Source organism: Pteronotus mesoamericanus, unplaced genomic scaffold (genome assembly GCF_021234165.1).
Source record: "Pteronotus mesoamericanus isolate MK-2021 breed Mesoamerican mustached bat unplaced genomic scaffold, CSHL_Meso_final contig_41, whole genome shotgun sequence".
Taxonomy (NCBI): domain Eukaryota; kingdom Metazoa; phylum Chordata; class Mammalia; order Chiroptera; family Mormoopidae; genus Pteronotus; species Pteronotus mesoamericanus.
Window position 1 is genome coordinate 4,357,950 of NW_026555152.1, and position 20,947 is coordinate 4,378,896.

Genomic DNA, 20,947 nt, shown 5'->3' on the forward strand with positions numbered 1-20,947 from the left:
TTTATCTACTTTACTATTCCCTGTAATCTATTTTCATTTCAGATAGTGTATTCTTAATTTCTGGCTGGCTCTTTTTTATATTTTCCCTTTCCATTTTTACCTACCACTTTATTAAAGTTCTCAATGAATTCATCTACTCTTCCCCACTGAGCATCCTTATAATCAGTGTTTTGAACTCTGCATGTGGTAGATTGCTTGTCTCCATTTTGTTTAGTTCTTTACTGGAGTTTTGTTCTGTTCTTTCACTTGGGCCATGTTTTTTTATGTCCTCATTTTGGCTGCCTCCCTATGTTTGCTTCTATGTGTTAAGTAGATTTGCTATGTCTCCAGTTTAGGAGAGACTAAACTGTAAACCAAGGCCAGCTGCCACTTTTGCCAATTTTGGGGCTGTTTACAACTGAGGCCAGCTGCTGCTTGTTTGGGGTTTGTGAACCTCTGTGAACCTTTAAGACATTTTAGGGAAGTCCCCAGAGCGAGCCTGCGTGTAGTCATTTGTATGGAAAAGCCACTGAAAGCAGCTTAGTGGAACCTGCAAGTTGGATGGGGTCTCATGGAATCCTCAGGGCAGGGTGAATGTGTTAGCCAGGCTGATGGAAACTCAGACTTGGAGTTTGCCTACACCTGCAGGCTCAGTGAGGGGAGGGCTCAACAAAGGATAATGCATCTGCCAGCACTTCTGTCTGGGAGAAAGCTGTCCCTCTAGCCTTTGCCAAGAGGCCAGACAATTCAGTTCCTCCTTAAATGTCTCTGGTGATTTTCAAGCTGCTGCCCCAGTACTGGAGCTCAGAGTGAGTCCATCTGCGAGTAAGTCCATGCACAGACCCTTTAGAGGAACTCCAGAAGCCCTCCATCTCACTCAGCCAGAATTGCTGCTGGTTTTCACAAACAGAAATTATGGAGACTTCTCTTCCTGGCACTGGAGCCCAGGGCTGGGGGGCCTGGTGTGAGGACCCCTCACTCCTCAGAGGGAACCTCCACAACAAAGATATCCCTCCTGTTTCCTAATAGCCACACCCATGGCTGTGGGGCCTGCCTGTTCTGCATATCTGTCCCTCCTACCAGTCTCCACTTGGCTTCTTCTGAATATCTTTAGTTTTTCTTTTTTTTTTCCCTCACTGCTTTGTGAGAAAGGAAGAAGAGAGAGAGAGAAACATCGATGTGAGAGAAAAGCATCCATTGGACGTCTTCTCATATGCACTCCAACCAGAGATCAAACCCTCAACCTGGTTATATGGCCTGACTGGGAATCAAATCTACAACCTTTCAGTTACTGGACAATGCTCCAACCAATTGAGCCACGCTGGCCAGAGCTGTATCCTTAGTTTTAAGACTTCTGTTTAGCTAGTCTTCAGGTGGTTCTCAGTGACGGTTGTTCTGTAGTTTAGTTGTTATTTTGATCTGCGTGGGAGGAGGTCAGCACAGCCTGTACCTAATCTGCCACCTTGACAGTATTTCTATTTTTATACTTTACTTTTTAATGTTTCATAGTACTCCATCACAGTAAATTTTAAATTGTAGATAAAAGATCTAAAATCAGTGTATTTATTGAATGTGAATGCTATTGCTAAAGTAAAAGAGCAGACTTGATCCTTAGGACTAAATTTTTCCTTTGCTTATATTACTAAGTTTTAATCAGCTCTATTTTGTATAGAAACTGCAAAGGTTAATGTTAGTTCTAGATGGCTGATTTGTCTCATAATCAAAATACTTACAATTAGAATTATTTTAAGTAAAGTGTTATTTACTAGTGACTATAATTAAAACAGAATTCTTAAACAATAAACACTGATATAATGTTACTGTCACATAGGTATCTTTAGGTACAGTAGTATCTATATATCTTTTGGGGACTTGGGAAGCAAAGAGATGATAAAACCACAACAGTGATTCTCCATACACATCCCTCTGCCCATTTATTCATGTTATTAGAGTTCTTCAATTTCAGCCTCAGCGGTGTTCTTCTCTTCTACTTGCCTTGGGTGAGTTCCTCCAAATCCATGGTTTTACATTCCCTCTATTTGCTAGTGAGACTTTTCTCTTTAGTATTTATTTTAAGTTTTAAGGAAGATTACTCAAGTACTTACCATCCCATGGGTCCCATTGTTTCTGCCCTTGTTTTCCCACGTTTTGCCTCTTTAAGCAGTTCTTCTATTGCTTTCCTGATGGGAAAAAGGAGGAAACTTGAGAGGTAGTCACCCCACTAAATTCTGAATTCAATTTATTTCATTTATGTGATCTTGGGAAAGGAACAGCTCTGAAACACAAAATTGCAAAATTGGGGAAGAAATTTTTTTAAATGGCTGATAGTTTTGAACATATAAAATTAAAAATAAATTTTTTACAGGAAGGTGAAAAACATGGAAAACTAAAGTCAAAATAACAAATTATATTCATGTTAAAAATGTTCAAATGCATTATTATTCTAAGAAATACAAATTCACCCAACAATGATTGATCTGTTTTTTGTTCACCTGTTAGTGAAGGAGTAAGTAAAATAGATATTCATTTCTCTACCATTTGGGACTGAAGCTGATATAACATTTCTAGAGTACAATTTGACAACCTGATAAAGGGCATTAAAAATAACACATACCTGTTGGCCTAAGAATTCTACTTTATCCTATGAAATATTCAAATAGGTATGCAAAACCATATGTACAAGGATACTCATTAAACAACTTGTTAACAAATGAAGAAAAATAATAAAATCCTTAAATGTTTACTAAAAATGGCTTAGCTAAATAAATTATGGCATGTCCAGATAGAAGATTAGGCAGTCATTAAAAGTGAAAACAAATGAATACTTGACACAGAAAGAAATTCATAACATATTTAGTGTATAAAGCTGGGTACAAAATGTACAAAACAACTTATAAGGGCTGGCTAAAGTTGGTTTATAGTTGTATGTGAAACAGTTTATTCTTGTATTATTATTTATTATGAACAACTGTAAACCTACTTTTGCCCATCCCTGTATGTAAGATAATTTCTTTTAAATTTTATTTACACCTACCTTGGCTGGTGTGGCTCAGTGGACTGAGTGCCAGCCTGTGAACCAAAGGGTCGCTGGTTTGATTCCTATGTGGTGCACATACCTAGGTTGCAGGTCAGGGGCCCAATTGGGGGCATGCAAGAGGCAACCACACATTGATGTTTCTCTTCCTCTCTTTCTCCCTCCCTTCCCCTCTCTTTAAAAATAAATAAATATGATGATATATTAAAGAAATTTTATTTACATGCAGATATTGCATAGGAAAACATCTGGAGAGATGTTATCAATATAGTAAGGTGAATTGGGGATATTTTCTATTTTTTTGTTTGCTTTTCTAAATGTTCTATTTCTTCTAGAGTGAATCTGTATTATCTGTATAATTTTTATTAAGAGATTTTAAAAACCTGAAAACTAATCAACCATATTCTGGGACTTTACTATGTCTAAGATACTGTGCAAGGTGCTAAGAATAGATAGTAAAATATGAAGATGGCCATCCTTGATTTTATTACTTCTGACATATAAATAATAAAGTTAAAGAAAAAAGAGGTAAAGGGTGAAAACAAACATAATCCAAAGACAGAAGTATAAATCTAATCAGAATGCTCTGAAACTGGATAACTATATATTGATTCTGTATAAAACCATTTAACTGCACTGTTACAGTACTACTATAGATACTATTTACATAATTCTCAAATATTAACATTCTATTAGTTTATAAAAATGTTTTATATTGATTTTTATTTTAAACATGCAATAGCTTAAAAATATTATTTAAAGACTTGTAATAATATGCAGCACACAGTCTTCTGTGTTATGCTTTCCTATCCACCAACCCCCCCAAACAATTTCAACTATTTTTTTATGTTTCTTTTAGTATTTACTTCCATATTTCTAACAGTATACTTTCAAACTATTTCACCTTAATCTTCAATAGATTTCACTTAATCTTCAATAGATATACATGGCTACTTTTATGTAACATTTTAAATAAACTATTATTAATAGTAAGATCTTTAAAAAGTCTTACTGAGTTAGACTTTTCAGCTAACTCAGCAGTGTGAGACTTTAAAAAAAAGATTTTATTTATTTTTAGAGAGAAGGGAAGAAAAAGAGGGAGAGAAACACTGATGTGGGAGAGAAACATCATTCAGTTGTCCCTAGTACGTGCCCCGACCTGGGCACTGGACCAATAACCAAGGCATGTGCCCTGACCAGGAACTGAACCAGTGACCTTTTGTTTTGTGTGGTAACACTCAACTAACTGAGGCACACCAGTCAGGGCAGCAGCATGACATTTTCTAATCCGTCTTGGGAGAGCCCACTGACAGGGTCAGTGAAGAACTGAAACACTGACCAACTGAGTGTCTTCTTACCCTGGACTCACTCAATTGGATTATGTTGCACAGGCCAGCCTGCTGGTATCATGAGTAGGTAAACACAGCTGATTACCACACATGCTTTTCCTTCCACCTCTTTAAAATAATAATAATAATACAACCTACTGACATGATCTTAAGGATTCATCTTATACAGTGTTTCGTGAAAAATTTATCCTATCCAGCTCCAAAACAGAGATCCTTTTTCACCCTTATTGATGTGAGTACAGAATATCAAAGGGTAAAAATATTCCAAATACCCTATTCTCATCTATTAGTGTGGTAGTGTCTACATAAAAACAGGCAATCAGTCAGACTTGGATTCACCCATGTGCTCTCTCTTCTGACAACAAAAGCAGTTAAATAATCATTAGGGAAAAACTTGTTTGGACAGTTCCTCAATATGAACAAACTATGTATCCATTACAAATAAACTAGAATGCATTTTCTTTTAAAAACTCTGTTAAAATTTTTGGCTAGCTTTTATGGACCAGCCCACAAATGCCAATTTGTGTCATAACACAGCTGAAATGCTGTATGCCTAAAGGCAAGAATACCCAGTCAGGACACTTGGAAGGACCCTGAATGTATATTCTAGGCACCGTCAAGAGCTATGAAGTTTGACAGCGATTCTTCGGTGGTTTTTATTTATTTAAAACTACCTCTAGTGCTGTTACCATATGCCATGATTAAGGAAACCTTACTACTACAATTAAAGGAAAAGAAGGTACATGAGAAAGACTGCCTGGGGTGAAATAAATTCAGTTGTGTTGAAAGATAGTAAAAGTTGGGGTTCTGACTGGGTGAAGATGGCATTCAGCTATCCAATCTTCTCCCCACTGAAGCCCACAGCACACGTGGGAAGCAGTACCCCATACCCATGGTTGGGGTAGATCCAAGTTATGGATTTGTAATTGGTTTGACTAACTTCCCCAAGGTAATATTGCTAATGATCACAGAAGAGGAAAAACAGAATAAAAGGTTCCATGTGTTTATGGCTATGAATCTTTTTTTTTTTAATTTATTTTTTAGAGAGGGGAAGGGAGGAAGAAAGAGAGGGAGAGAAACATTAATGTGTCATTGCCTCTTGAGGGCCCCCCACCGGGGACCTGGCCTGCAGCCCAGGCATGTGCCCTGACTGGGAATCAAACTGGTAACCCTTTGGTTCAGAGCCTGGCACTCAATCCACTGAGCCACACCAGCCAGGGCCTATGGCTATGAATCACTTGATCTTTCTGTTATACTTCCTGTCTCTTCCACAAACATTTGCACAGCAAGTCCTGGAGAAGACGTTTTCTCTTTATCATTAAAACAGGCAAAAATTAAAATACATAAAAGAAATTAAAAAAGGAGGCCTAACAGGGCTGCCATTGCTTCTGCACTCATTCAAGGAGAACTGAATGATAATGCTGATCTTGGAGGGGTGGAAGGAAGGACTGCTCAATGCTTTGTCCTAAGCATTTGAGCATTCACTACCTCCCACTCCAAATTCGCCTTACCAGCTCCCTCTGCAAAGCCTTACTTGCAGGAAGGTAAACAACAATTCCTAGCAATCATGTAGTCTCTCCTTGAAATAACAACATCACCTTCAAAATTAAGGAGGAAACATAGTAAGTCAGGTAGTTTTCCTCACTACTATAGGACTTTCACTAAAGAATTCCTGGGTAAGGAGATGATAAGTCCAGTTTCTACTGCACATTTTCACAGATGCTAAATACTTAAATTATTCAAAGATTATGAAACATCATCATCATGAAACAAGATGGTTTTTAATGAGATGATAAAACAGTTTTAATGAGATGATAAAACAGAGTGTAAACTAAAATGAAAATACAGGAAAAGCAACCAAATAGGAGAATATATAAGAATTAAGTACACAGTGAACATAAACAATTAAAACATCAAAATTAGTTTTAGTTACAGTAATTTTTATACTTATACCCTTTAAGTATCTTAAGGGTTTCTTTGTAAAACAAATTCATTTTATTAGAGTATCAAGTTTAACACAAACAAGAAGTCCAAGAAAGCTAGGTCATTAGGTAGACATTTTTTGGGGCACAGGAACAAACAACAATCAATTTTCAGCGATACACCCTAGCTCAGCTTCCTCAGGCCTGTCTATTTATTCTATTGGCCAGCTGGTACATGCTTAAGGAATGTAAAGTAATCATAAGAGCTGCTTAAATAAAACCCAAGTTGGAATGCAAATCTGGCACAAAATCATCTTAAATCCAAAGTCTAATAAATTAGTTTTGAGTTATCTGGGTCTGTGTTTCTTTTTATTCATACAAATCAGCTGAGAGTTAACTATATCAGGATATAGAAAGGGAGGAAGAAATTTAAGGCAACCAAAATGCTACAACAGAAATTTAAAGGCAAACATAGTAATGAACAATAAAGAGATTTTTAAAGAATCAAAATCAGAAAAGCTAAATATCAAGTTATTACTCAAAGAGACATCTACATGTACTTTTTTGAGATATGAAGGGAAGTTATGGACTGAATGTTTGTGTCACCCCAAAATTTATATATTGAAATCCTAACCCCAGTATGACAGTATTGAGCCTCTGAGAGGTTCTATCATGAGGGTGGAGCCCTGATGACTGGGATTGTGTCCTAATGTGAGACCACCTGAGCGCTCCCTGGCTATTTCTGCTCTATGAGTACACAGTGAGAAGATGGCTGACCAAGAACCAGACAACAGGCTGTCACCACACATTAAATCTGCCCACACCTGGGACTCAGACTTCTAGCTTCCACAACTGTCAAAAATAAATGTTTGTTGTCTAAACCACCCAGTCTGCGGTATCTGTTCTAGTAGTTTGGATAGACTAAAGTAGAGAGTTAGGAACATAAGACTAAATCTCAGATGCTTTCCAAATTTCATGACTCCTTTAATCTTTAAAAAGTCACCTTTGCCCTAGCTGGTCTGGCTCAGTGGATTGAGCGCCGGCCTGCGAACCAAAGGGTCATTGGTTCGATTCCCATGCCTGGGTTGCAGGCCAGGTCCCTAGCAGGGGGTTCGCAAAATGCAAGCACACACTGATGTTTCTTTCTCCCTCTCTTCCCCTCTCTAAAAATAAAAACGTTTAAAAACGTCACCTTTGATCAACTAGCTGTAAAGTCTGTCACATGATAGAAAAAGAGGTTCAAATAAGACACTAAGTCGCCTAAAATTACTCTGAGGGTCTTGATGTGTTCCAACAAACATGACTGGGTAACAAGCACACAGACTTAGAAAACCAGGAAAACTGAGTACAGCACCACTGGCTGCTCGTGACTGGGAGGCATCTGACAGGTCCAGCACATCACCAACGCTGAAGGTAACCAGCTTACATCCATGTTGTGCACATACACTACCCATCAAAGCCCTGGGAAGAATTTAAGAGGAACTTCATTATAATGATCTAAATTTCCTCCTTGAAGTGCTAAGTCTTGGAGAGAGAAACTGAACAATTCACTAGATCTTCAGTAAGCTTTTGCTGTCAGACCACAAAACACTCTGATGAAAAAATAGGGACAGATGGTTTGGATCCTTGTTGGGATCTGCGAACAGATGCCTATAGGCTTCTGTCCAGTTAGCAGCATTAGTGGTTGTTATTATACAGATCGTAGAACCCACAGGAAAAGTCTGGGTGCTGTATTACTTAGAAATTCAGGAACAGATATAGATGAAGAAATTCAGGGCATCCTTATTTAATTTCAGAAAATATATAAACTGTCTGGAGTCACCTATCACTTGTAAAGAAAGGTAACAAACTTCAAATGGTGGAAAGGTTTATGAAGACAGGTAAAACTCACTAGGGAAAAAGAGGTCATTTGGGCAATGAAAGTAATTATTCCCAGGTAAAAGATAGAGGTACAAGAAGTTAATTCGGTAAATTATGTTGAATTTAGCCAATCTCTTCAACCTCTGTTAAGCACTTGCTTGGTAAGGTACAATGGTTTATACTGTACGTGAGGCCCTTCCCGGAAGAGGTTTACTGCTGGTGACTGTATATGTCAAATAAATGTGCTTTAGAAACAAATAATTGGATTACCTAGGGGAATGTAGTAAGTCCCAATATTTATAATATTAAAATAGGGGGAGTTGCAAAAAAAGTTGCTTAATTTTTTAAAGACATCTTACACCAGCAACACCCTGGAGGATGATGGAAGAACATGAATTTGAATGGAGGGTTAACAAGACTTTTTGATTTCATGCCAATGTGGACCAATGGGGGGAAAAAAACAGTGATATTTTAAGCAAGGCTGGAAAAATCAATGATGGGCCTTGCTCTCCCCACCCCCTTTTTTTTACTATGATGATAACCTCACAGGATTGTTACAAGGATAAAATAAAGTATTTATTTAGATCCAAATGTTCTGAATCTCATCAGAAGCACAAGAAATATGATAGGTATTTTTCACTTAACTAGAGGTCAGGGAAGTTGTTTTTTTCATCTTAGTTTTCCCTATGCCTGTCACATGGTAGATAGTAAATAAAGATCTGAGGAAATGAACAAGTTCAGGGTATGAGTGGGACAAGTTAAAAATGCAAGGATTAAAAAAAAAAAAATTGTATCTGTAGCCAGATGGAAGAAGCAAGACAAAGAAGAGAGAAAAAGGAAGAACATGTTACTGGGCAAAGAATGTGATGAAGGAATTGGTGGCCATAGGTTTCTTGTGCAATCTCCAGGCACGGCCAAATTTGAGCAGGACCATGACAACCCCACATCAAAAATAATGTCATAGTGGGACACTACAAACACTAATTGAAGACAATGAAACAGCTGTCAAATTAAGTAATCAAGGCTTTTACATAAATTATGTTCTATGGACTGTATTAATCTAGAATATTAAAAGGAAAATATAACTATATTCAATGTGGACAAAATTTGAGTATGTTTGTCAAATTGTAAATTACCTTAAATATAAAAAGTTGAAAATCTAAATTTTATGTTTTAAAATTTCCGTGTAAAATGATAAGATGGTTAGTGCATCAGTATCAAACTCCCTGTTGGGTCTACGTAAACTTACACATATACATATATATGAGTAATATGATTTAACATTGCAAATATTAGCCTCCAAATAAAACTATTCCTACTACAGTACTAAGTCTTGAGAACCTCCAGAGCCATGAACTGAAATCCTAAGACAAGCAAGAAAATGGAAGCCGAGCACTACCAGGAAACAATATTTTCTTACAGTATAATGTATTGTATTCATGCCGAAACAGCTTTGACAAGTTAATTTATCTTTTCTCTTCTAAACCACTTCCGCAGCTCAAATCCTTCCTGTACTCTAAAACATATCCGCTCCAAAGTCAACAGTGGTACAACCCACCAATCTCCACGTATTCAAGTTTCCTTTCATTCAAGGGTGCAGGTCAAAACATGAGGAGGGTGTTTCCTGGGTTATGAATTGCACTGAGCACAAACAAGATCCTCAGTGACAGAAACAGAGGAATCTGTTTCTATTTGTATATATGGGGGGCTGCCTTTCTTGCCAATTCAATGAAATTCTCCTTTGAATATCAATATAATAAGCACTTAAAATGCACCACTAGGGATATGATGAAAAATAATAATGGCAACAGAGCCTATGTACTTAATTCTTACAAATCCTCTATGTAACTATTATTTCACAGACAAAAAGATAAGAAAACAATGGGAAGTTAAGAAACTTACCAAGGCCACAATAGCCAGTAAGTGATGGGGCTGTGATGTGAACCCAGGATCTTAGTTAACCCTTACATTACAGCTGTATTAAAAGGGATGACCCCAACACCTAAAAAGCCCAGTCTACTCAAGAGAGGCAGGTAAAGAAATGGCAGCAGTATTTTACTGTACTTCTTTGTATTTATGACAAGAACTGCTGTAATGAAGATAACACTCTAGTCCCTTCACCTAGATTTTGACATTCTCATACGTCCATAGCTTCCCTTTCCTAGGTGACCTCTGAGGGTGCACTATTCTTACAGAAGGATGACTTCTTCAGTTAGTAGTTAACATGTGGGCTGATTCACATTAGTTTAGCTCTTAGAGGAAAACTTTATTTCTCAGTTCATAAGACATCTCGCCATAGGAAAGACTTCATAATGAAATGGCTTCATGTTCAAAGTAGTACTTTTAAAATTTCTATTCTTAAATCCCGATTAAGGAGCCACCCAGAAAATACAGCGATTCATTTCAGTTCTTCATATTATAAGACCTCATTAAATGTGCTATGGTAAATTTTATGTAAGTTATGCAGAAAAACATCTATTACTAAAAATAACTTTGTGGAGGTGAAATGGGGATGGTGCAGAATTAACCTAGAAATATAGTAAACTCTAACTAGAAAAGACCATGAACAGCACCACACCAGCAACAGTATAACTGTTTGATAGGTCAATTGTTAAGTTAAAACAAACAACACACACGCGCGCACACACACACCCACCCACACTCACACACCCACACTCCCCCCTCCACTAAATATTAGTTGGGAGAAATAAACTCAAAGAATATAAAGTCAAAATAATTATTGAACTCTTTTACTCAATGAAAGCATTTTGTGATATCCTGAAAAGAAGAGATACTTTGAAGAAAAAAACTGATGAAAACAAAACTGTAAAAAAAACACAAAGTTTAAAGTTCAGGAAGATGTGGAAGGAAGCCAGTATCACAGCAGAGAAAAGCTAACTGAATTTAGTAAAGGACAAAAATATGACAGAAATGTAAAATAAAATTCAAACTCAAATTCTAATTAAAAAAAGAAAAAAGAAACAATTGTGCAAAAGAAAGTATTACAATATAAAGCCTCTAAAGTTTGCCTATATGGCTTTCTTTAATGAGGGATGAAGTTTGACATTCTATCCTTTGATAAACACACCACATACCAGAAAACCACCTCACCAAAAAGTATGGTCTGTAAACTATACTCTCAATCCTAAAAGAGGTTTATTTTGTACAAATGATCTCTAGTTCTCTGCAGACTGTCCTAAACAATGCTTCAGAGTTCTTGGCTCTTAGCCCCAAGAATGACCTACTCAGCAGAAAATCTGGTCAGCCCACTTGAAGCTATTTCTTCAGTTTTGTCAAGGGTGGCAGGGCCTCCGCCTCCCTCCCAGTGGCAGTGGTGGTTGGGCCCAGCTGTAGTGGAGTGTTTGCCCTGAGATGCTGGAGCCTCAGGATGTGGCCAGAGGCCCCAGGTCAGGGGAGTCTTCCCCCCTAGCCAAGATGTAGGGGTTCTCACACTGTGTATGAAAAGCCCCACCATACCAGGTTGGGTGTAGGACCAGAGGAAGGCAGGCACATGCATCACAGAAATCAAAATAGCACAGGGGGAGATGCTGGACCAAAAAGGCCTGTCAATCTAGGCTGGGAAAGAAGGGATTGGTTGGGATGCAGACCCACCTGAAGCTCTTAAAAGTTTGGGAAGTTGATTGGTTATTTTGAGAAAACACCCAGGGGAACAAAGAAGGCTCTCTTGCTGTGGCTCTTGGCTCATGATCTGCATTTGGATAGTGGCCTACCCTGTCCTCTCCATGGGCAACATGGCCTTAGCAGCCATGGTCTCCATGAGGGAATCTCTCTTACTCTTTTGCCCACCTGGTGATGCACTTGCCAGTTGCATTTGTGTGCTTCTCCCAGGAACACACGACCTTGTGGCCTCAATAGCCACATGGCCCATGGGAGCCTGAAACAGACAGCAGCTGGGAATGAGTTAAGCTACCTGGATGACTGCTTAGCAGCCACCTGTGGACTCCAAAAGACGGTATTTTAAAATGAAGCAGGAACTCTGGGCACTGGCTTTTGTTTTGGTCTTGCTGAGGATGACTGGACTTTGACTTGATTTTGTGGAAGAGATCAGCTTTGAGACAGGGAGTCCGTTTTCCCAGATGGCACAGCACCTGAATAAAAAAATCTCTTTCCTTTTGCATCAGCACCTGCCTCATGAGTTTGGCCTTTGTGGCGGCAGACAGACAGACAATCCCCCATTTTAGGTTCGGTAACAATAGAGCTCTGATGCAATGCAAACACATTCTTATAAATGCTAAATTCAGCAGCACAGGAGGGACCGCTAGAAAGACTGCAGAGATAAGTGAAGTAAAGGAACCAGCACATGGGACTAACTAATCACTATATGAGAAAAGTCCAAAGAATGGAAAATTCCATTACTGATCAATCCAACCTTTAAGTGTATTATCACACCAATGAATCAATTGACAAAAGAAAGAAACCACAGAAAGTAGTACAATTGGTGACTTGGGCATCAGAAACCAGATGCAACACAGTCAAGAAGAAGCAAACTCTGAAGCAGACTTTACTATTCGGATGTTAAATTACTGACGTGTGATGATATAACCAAGAAGGAAATATGAAAGCATGTTCTGGAGCAAATGTTTCATGATTCATTTTACAACATATCAAAAAACTTAAACACAATCTTTTGTCCCTGCATTACTGCTATGCTTTAAGTTACTGCACATGTTAAAACCATCTCGTTTACCACTGACACACAACCCATGCTTGCAGCTGCAGTTAGACTGGCTGGAGCAATGCTAATGAAGAATTTAGACTGTGTTATAAATGGAACGGATACCCAACTGAGAAAGTAGGGGAAATTCTGAGAGGCAGATCATGCTGGTTACCCAGACAGCATATTTGGGCCTGCTTCCAAGACCTGACATTGTTTTATGCTTACAAAAAGGGCACTGCGTTAATACAAATGTTTGGGACCACACTTTCACAACTGATTTGAAGTAGCCAATCCCTAAATTCACAATTCTCCCTTATCATTTACTTGATAGAAATTGGGCCATATACCAAACTTCTATATGAATTCCTACATGCTTACTGTTCCAGAGAGGTCCCAAGTCCAAGTATTTACAAGACTCTTTTTACTATAATATGCAAGGAAAGAAATCAAAATAAACAGTGATTAACAGCATAATATAATGATCACATTGGTTCTCAGAAGAATGCTTGAAGTTTTTGTCTCTTTTTTTATTTGTTAGGCAACTAAGGCTTAGGAAGGCTGACTTGTCCAAGGTCAACCAGTAAGTGGTACACCTGATTCTAACCTCTCACTCCATATCCAGAGTCCTTTCAACTAATACAGGCCCTTATTTTATTTTATCCATAAAGATATTTTCTACATTTTGATGATGATCAAGTGCAGTTTTGTACAATATAGATTAAAAAGTTAAAATGAATGTATTTAAAATAATGCCAATGGAGTTTATTAGTATATGGAAAAAGGATATTTTTATGGACCAAGCATCAGTAAACCCACATCTGGGTTCTTAGCCAGATACTCTAACTCATTGATTTTTTTTACATGATTAAGATGTTTAAAAAGCAGCCCCATTTCCAACATGTCTCAACTTGAACTTTGACGTAAACAAGAACTACTGGTCAATTCAAACTGAACTCTTCAGAGCGTATGTCTGGCAAAGCTTTAGTATCTTCATATGTACCTGAGAGAGATAACACAGGCAACACTGTGGACATTAAAAGCTAAGCCTTTTAAGAAGTCAGGCATTCTTGGGTTTGTGTCTACTTAGAAGCTGTATAACCTTAAGCTCGTTTCTTAACTTTTGCAAACCTACCTCAGTTTCCTTTTCTATAAATGGTAAAGACAGTGTCTACCTTGAAGCAGGGTTGAACTGGTTTTTCCCACCTGGCTAGTGGCATCAGTCTTCTTACTTTACAGTCACAGCTATGTATCTGTTAAGCTGTCTGCTTTTGGCTAAGAATAAGCCCAGTTGGCTCCCTCGTGTCCTGGCTTGTTCTGAAGCACGGCGCTCTCAGATGGGGACCAACTTACTAGAATAAGAAAATAGAAACGGAACTCTTGGCTTGCTTGCTACAAGTCTGGGCAGCAGGTGGAGACACACCTGTAGGCTGACACTTTGAAAGACAGACATTTTCAGCAGAATAGTACCTAATCACGAGGCACTAGAATCCCCAATTTTTCCCATCCACTTAAGGAAAAAGTGCATTCTTTGCCATATAAACAAATAAACCAAAAAACAGTAAAAAAAAAAAACCCTCTAGAACCAAGTTGGAAAGTTTATAGATTACAAGGTCTGATGTAGAACATAATTCAACTCATTTACTTTGATAAAGAACACGATGATTATAATTTTTATTTTCCAACTTCAGGGAATGAGATGACAATGGATGCTTATATCCCCAATTTTATATTAATTACTTATGAATAAAAACCCTGTGAAGTAGTCCAAACACAAGGATTTATATTTAAGTACAGAGGACAGAGTAAGCAAGCAAACCAGAGTCTGAAATAACTTTAGGTGAAGAATCTCAATGATGTGTAATCCTTAACTTGAAATCTGATTTCCACTTAAAATTCATTCTGAGATCCCATATAACTTACCAAACATGGCAGTGAGAAATTGAGTTGTGGATAAAATACTGAGGCAAACACTGGAAGAAACTGATTAGAATGATAAAGGTGTCATTTGTTATATTAATGGTGACTTTAGGAAAGCTCCTAGGTAACCTAACTATGGGGACTGGTTTGCCAGGGGAACCAACCAGGTGATTGGAGGGATGTAACTTTCAGTCCCCTCCCCTGATCCACGGTGGGAGGAGAGAAGCTGGGAATTGAGTTCAGTCACCAATGGTCAATGATTTAATCAATCACACCTACATAATGAAGCCTCTTTAAAAAGCCCAAAGGATGGGGTTTAGAAAGCTTTAGTGTTTGTGAACGTGGCAAGATTCAGGAAGAGAGGAAGAAAAACTCTGCCCTCTACCCCACATACTTTGCCCTATGTACCTCTTCATCTGACTGGTCATCTGTATCCTTTATTACAAACTAATAAACCTAAATAAATAAACTTTCTCTAAGTTCCCCAAGCCACTCTTCTAGCAAATTAATTGACCCAGGAGAGGGGGTCGTGGGAATCTCTGTTAAAGCCAGTTTCCCACAAGCACGGGTAACAACTTGGGCTTGAAATTGGCCTCTGAAGGGTCTGGAGTGTGTGTGTTTGTGTGTGTGTGGGGGGGGGGGTTGGGGTGGAGGGGTGGTGGTGGTGGTATGAGCTCTTATTGGATTAAGCCTATAACCTGTGAGATCTGTGCTATCTCCAGGCAGAGTGTCAGAATTAATTGATTGGTTGTGGCAGAAAAACACACTGGAGGCCTTCATCTGCTATCAGACCCTATAAAGACTGGCTTTCTGATAACTTTCTTCCAAGACAAGGGAAAGAACATTTTTAAAGGCAAAATAAAACCCAGGTAAGCATACATAGCTCACCCTATTAGATTTTATTTTTTGAAATATTATTGACCCATGAACTCCCCAAATCTGAAACCATGCAGTGAGTATAAAGCACAGCAGGGTATACAATAAGTATAGAGAACAGATATAATCACAGCCAAATCTGGCTTTCCAGATCCAAAGTCCTGTTTTCTTAGATGTATATAAACAACATACCCACCTCTTCTTAGCTCAGGTAACCTCTCTGGACTCACAGATCCCTAACAGATCCATCTGAAAGGTCCGCTAACTTCCCACTGTGCAGGCTTCTCCTTTGGCACTCTGTCTTTGCCAGCTCTGGTCATGACCACCTTTAGTCTAAATGAACTCCTAAGTCTCTTTCCTCCCTGTTGTCACTTATGTGTGACAGACTATGGAGCTAAAGATCTAGTACCACAAATTTGTGGTTTTCAACTCCAAAGCTTAGAGAATAGTTATTTCAGCCTTTCAAATTCAAATTCAGCTGATAGGATATTCAATGGAAAAAAATACTATTCATTTATTCATAAATATTTTTTTGAGCATCTGCTATGGGTCAGGCACTGTTCCAGGGACTGTATATACTGCAAGATGAAGGTTTTGGGGGAGAGGCTACAATGTTAAACAAGGTAGAAGAGCTAGAAAAAAATGACACCTAATATTCATAGCTCTTTGGTCCAACCTGATTGCAAACTATGAAGGCAGTAACCAAATGAAATTCATCTTTGCATGCCTACTACCTGGGACACAGCAGGACTTAAAAGAGTTGCTGAAAAAATGCATATTTTCTGTATTTTTCCAAAGCAATGCTACTTTTGTAATAAATGGTATCAATTTATCAGACACTTGGTCTGGAAATGAATGTATTATTTGGCATTAGCAAAACAGCAAACCTTAGAGTCAAATCCTTCTTAATTCTACCTAATGGTAACCAAAACAATAGCCCTGCAACTCTTGCCCCACTGGAATTCTCTGCAGACCCCAATCCCAAGGATAATCAGTATCACCCTCTCATATAGCTGCTGCTGCAAAACAAAAGTTTTCTTTTTTTCAACTTGAAGTGGGCAATACACTACCTTTTATTTTAGACTACTAGGAGCAAAGGTAACAAATGTAGCATGAGATAAAGGTGGTAGGGGTGGCAGTATAAAGGCTTTTGGGGATAGAGAGAAGACATAAATGAAATAGATTCCAAAGTATAGCTACCTTTATCAAGGCTCTATGATACTTAGAGATCTCCTTCCCATGGAAGCCACAGAAGAGGTGTGCTTCATTGCCTCACTCAAAAATGTTTTTTCTTCTCAAAGCTTATTACTGTGGTGGATGAGTATGCAAGTGTCATCTGATGAGAGCACAAACTAATGTCATTACAAATCAGTCCTCTGCAGTCTGTCCTCCCTGTTGCATCAGTCATACTGACACTGACAATCAGTCATTCATGCATTCATTCATTGAATAAATACTAATGAAACCCCGCTCTGTGCCTGCTAGTGTTTTAAGTGCTGTGGGTACACAGGCAAACAAGGATGAAACCCTTGTCCTCAGGGAGTTTATATTTAAATGGAGTCAGTCAATAAACCTATAATATATAATATAATGTCAGTTAACAGTGAGTAATAGTATAAAGGAGTGAAGCAAGGTCAGGCGCAGAAAATGGTGGTTTGTATGTAGGCGCACATACCATTTTGGGGAAGGCAATTGTGGTAGGCAGCCTCCAAGATGGTCCTAAGGATCTCCTCTTCCTGGTATTCGCACCCTTGTAACATCCACCCCCAGTGTAGCCTGGACCTACTTACTGACTTACTTCTAACGAACACAACATGACAGAAGTGATGGAATGTCCTTCTGAGATTAGGACATAAAAAGACTATGGTTTCCATCTGAGCTCTTTTTCTCTTTCCTGGACTGCTTGATCTGGGGGAAGCCAGATGCTATGGCATGAGGCAGTCCCCAGTGAATGAACTTAAGATGTGAAATATCACAGAGTCAAGCCTTGAGATGACTGCAGCCCAGATGACACTTTGATTGTAGCCTTGTGAGACCTGGAGTCACAATCAACCAGCTACACTCCAACCAGATTTCTGACCCACAGAAACTGTGAGAATTTTTTTTTCAGCCACTAAGTTTTAGGACAATTTGTTATACAGCAATGGACAGCTAATACAGTGATCAAGGATGGTCTTTCTGAGTAAAAAACCTTGGAAAGAGAGAGGCCATGTAAAGATGTAGGTATAAAGCAAAGGCCAAGGCTCTGAAACAGGAATAAGTGAGGCATATATCAATATGAAAGAAGTGAGAAGGCAAGTATGGCAGACAGTCACAGGTGATGATGTGGACAGAGACCAGTTGGAGCAAGCCAGCCTTGAAGGCTGCTGTGGATAATAAGGCATAACTAGTGCTATGAAGGCTATAATTCCAACCACCACTAATTGGCTTAAACAAAATCAGTATATTGTAACAACAACAAACAGCAATAGCTGATATTTGAACATTTAAATATACAGTACTAGGCATTGTGCTAAGTGCTTTATTTCATTTAGTCTTCACAATAACCCTATAAAGTAGGTATTATTATTAGCCCAATTTTACAGATAAGGAAACTGAGGCTCATAAAGGTTAAGTCATTTTCCTACATTCACAATTTAGGAATGTAGGGAGACAGGCCCTCTGACTTCAGAGTCCTTACCCTTCACCTTTATACAGTACTGTCTTGAAAGAGAGGCCTTTAGACAGAAAGCCTCTTTCACCCTTGAAAAAGAAAACAAACAATACTCAAACTGTTGCTTAAGCCAACTGATGGTTCAGACTCTGTCTGATTAGAAGCTCCCAGCAGTTTCATTTTCTCTTGGAGCCTTTTTAATAGTATTGCTTGAGGCATTATGTACAATTTTTCTGAGGTTTCATCCAGGTCAGCATGGTAACTTCAGAAAAACAAACAGGTAGCTTTTCTTTTTGATATATATTAAGTGCCTTGTATAACAAATGTGGAATTTACTGAGGATTAGTATGATTACATAAAATTCCAGTAAGTATACTTCATGCAATTTTATGTTTAGCTGACCTAGCTTGAGTCCTGGCTTCCTATCAATATTCAGATTTTTTGTTATTTATTTATTTATTTATTTTTAGAGCGAGGGAAAGGGAGGGAGAAAAAGGGAGAGAAACAGCACTGTTACAGAAAAACATTGATCAGTTGCCTCTCTTACACACCCTGCCTGGGGACCAAACCAGCAACCCAGGCATGTGCCCTGACAGGGAAACGCTTTGTGGGACAACACCCAACCAACAGAGCCACACGGGTCAGGGCAATATTCAGATATTTTGGCACCAAACCAGGTATCCATCTGCTATGGAACTTGCTTTTCCTTCCTGCTTAACCTTTGCCTTGAAGGTCAAGAAAGATTATAAATGTCCCATTAGCATCTTAATTTCTAGGGGGCAAGGGAAAGCGGTGGGGGAGGCAGAGACAAATGTATTTAAAAAGTAAATAAATTAAAAAAAAAGAATCTTAATTTCTTTGTGAAAAGAGGAGAAATACAATCCATTTATCTTTGATTTTTATCTATATCCTATTAATAGGAATGCTGTTTTAATCTATCTGAAAAGCAATGGCCTTGGCAATGTGATAACATTCCATACTGGGGTTCACAAATTTATATTATACTGCTGTTTGTGCTAGAGACAAAAAAAAAAAAATAACAGAGGTTACTAAGGTTATTTTGCCTTCAAGTTTTCACCTAGAAGGAAATGAACAAAACTGGCTTGTTCAACACAATTAATGATATAACAACAATAGCTAACACTGATTGAGAGCACACTATATGGGACAAATGATATCCTAAGCACTTTGAATATATTATCTAAATAGTTATAACATCCCTATGTGGTATTATCATCTCAATCTTACCAGTGAAGAAACTGAGGCACAAAGAGGTCAAACAGCATGTCCAAGGACATAGAGCTAAAAAGTCTAGAGCCAAGACCCAAGCAATATGATTTCAATAGTGCAACCTCATAGCTTCTATACTACACTGCCTCAGTTATGTAGCTGAAAAGATTTGCAGGACTCCAAGCACATCAACTTCTGCTTCTAAGAAAGATAATACTTTTCTCAAAAACACCAAAAAAAAAAAAAAGCCAACTAAAATCAACTCAACTCTCCTAATACATATGTATATTAGCAATCCAAAACAACTACAATATCCTAGTATCCCACACAGTAACTCAATATTCTCTTCTATAAGTATTAGGTAAAAACATACAGACTAAAAAGTGATATAAATCTAGGTGCTAATAAAAACCATACATACACAATGCTTAAAGTTTATTCCTTTAAAATGTTTCATAATTTTGCTTTTTTTTGTGAATAATCTAAGTTCATGTTTTAAAAAATTCTGGGCATATGCTCCTTTATCCTTGGTTTCTCTTTTACTTCTGTTCGAATGTCACCTCTTCAGAATGGCCTTTCTTAACTACTCAGTCTCTCTCAGTGTCTTCTCACCCCCATCATTCTTTTACTTCCCATTTATATTGTTACCTAAATTACATGATATATTTATGCATTTATTTTCTATCTCTGCCATTATAAAATAAACTGCATGTGGGCAACTTATTCTTTGCTGTATCCCTAAATGTGCCTGCATATGGTATGTGCTCAATATTATTTATGGAATGAATGAAATGTTCTTTTTGAGAACAACTTGGTGAAGGCAGACAGCTGTTAAGAGCCAGTCAGCTTACTGCCTTGACTGCCTCTTCCCATCCCCAACTTTCACATCTGAAGCCCTGGATTCATGTTATTATGTAATTTGTGAATTCTTCTGACATGGGTGGGGGAATGACGTAAGTAAAGGTGACTGCACCCACTGGCTCCCATTAGCAAGGACAGGTTGGGGAGGAGATGGTAAATCCTGCCATTCTGGTTTTGGTCGTGAGGGGATGGTAGGGAAACAAAGAGGTCAGACATTGGTATTGGGCCATTTCAACCTTTTCATTACCTTTTTCCCTACACAGAATCTGTCTCCAAGTTATTTTAATTTTTTTTTATTTTTTTTGGTATTCATCCCTTTACCTTCATTTCTACAACTCTGCCTCCTTACATTACATTTGGACAGTTATAAATGTCCCCTAATTCACTGCTGTCTACCAATGTTTCCTTACACTCAACCACTCGGCATAGGCATGGGACAAAAGAAAACAAAACCTTTATGGAATTCCCTAGCTCAGGAAATGGCTCATTTACACTGGGAAAGTGGAAACCATTTATCCTGGAACACTATTTTACAAGTCCGCCAACTACAATAGTCCACGAATTACTAGGAGGCAGACTATGCCTGTT

At 38.2% G+C, this 20,947-nt stretch overlaps 1 protein-coding gene across 1 annotated transcript in view; it reads right to left on the reverse strand.

Annotated features, from left to right (window-relative positions):
* Window positions 1–20,947, reverse strand: part of LOC129073496 (protein POLR1D) — a 38,200-nt gene that overhangs the window by 11,730 nt on the left and 5,523 nt on the right. The window contains exon 2 of the mRNA XM_054577132.1: window positions 2,085–2,159. Coding sequence (XP_054433107.1) covers window positions 2,085–2,159 — 75 coding nt within the window. The remainder of the gene's footprint in view (window positions 1–2,084; window positions 2,160–20,947) is intronic.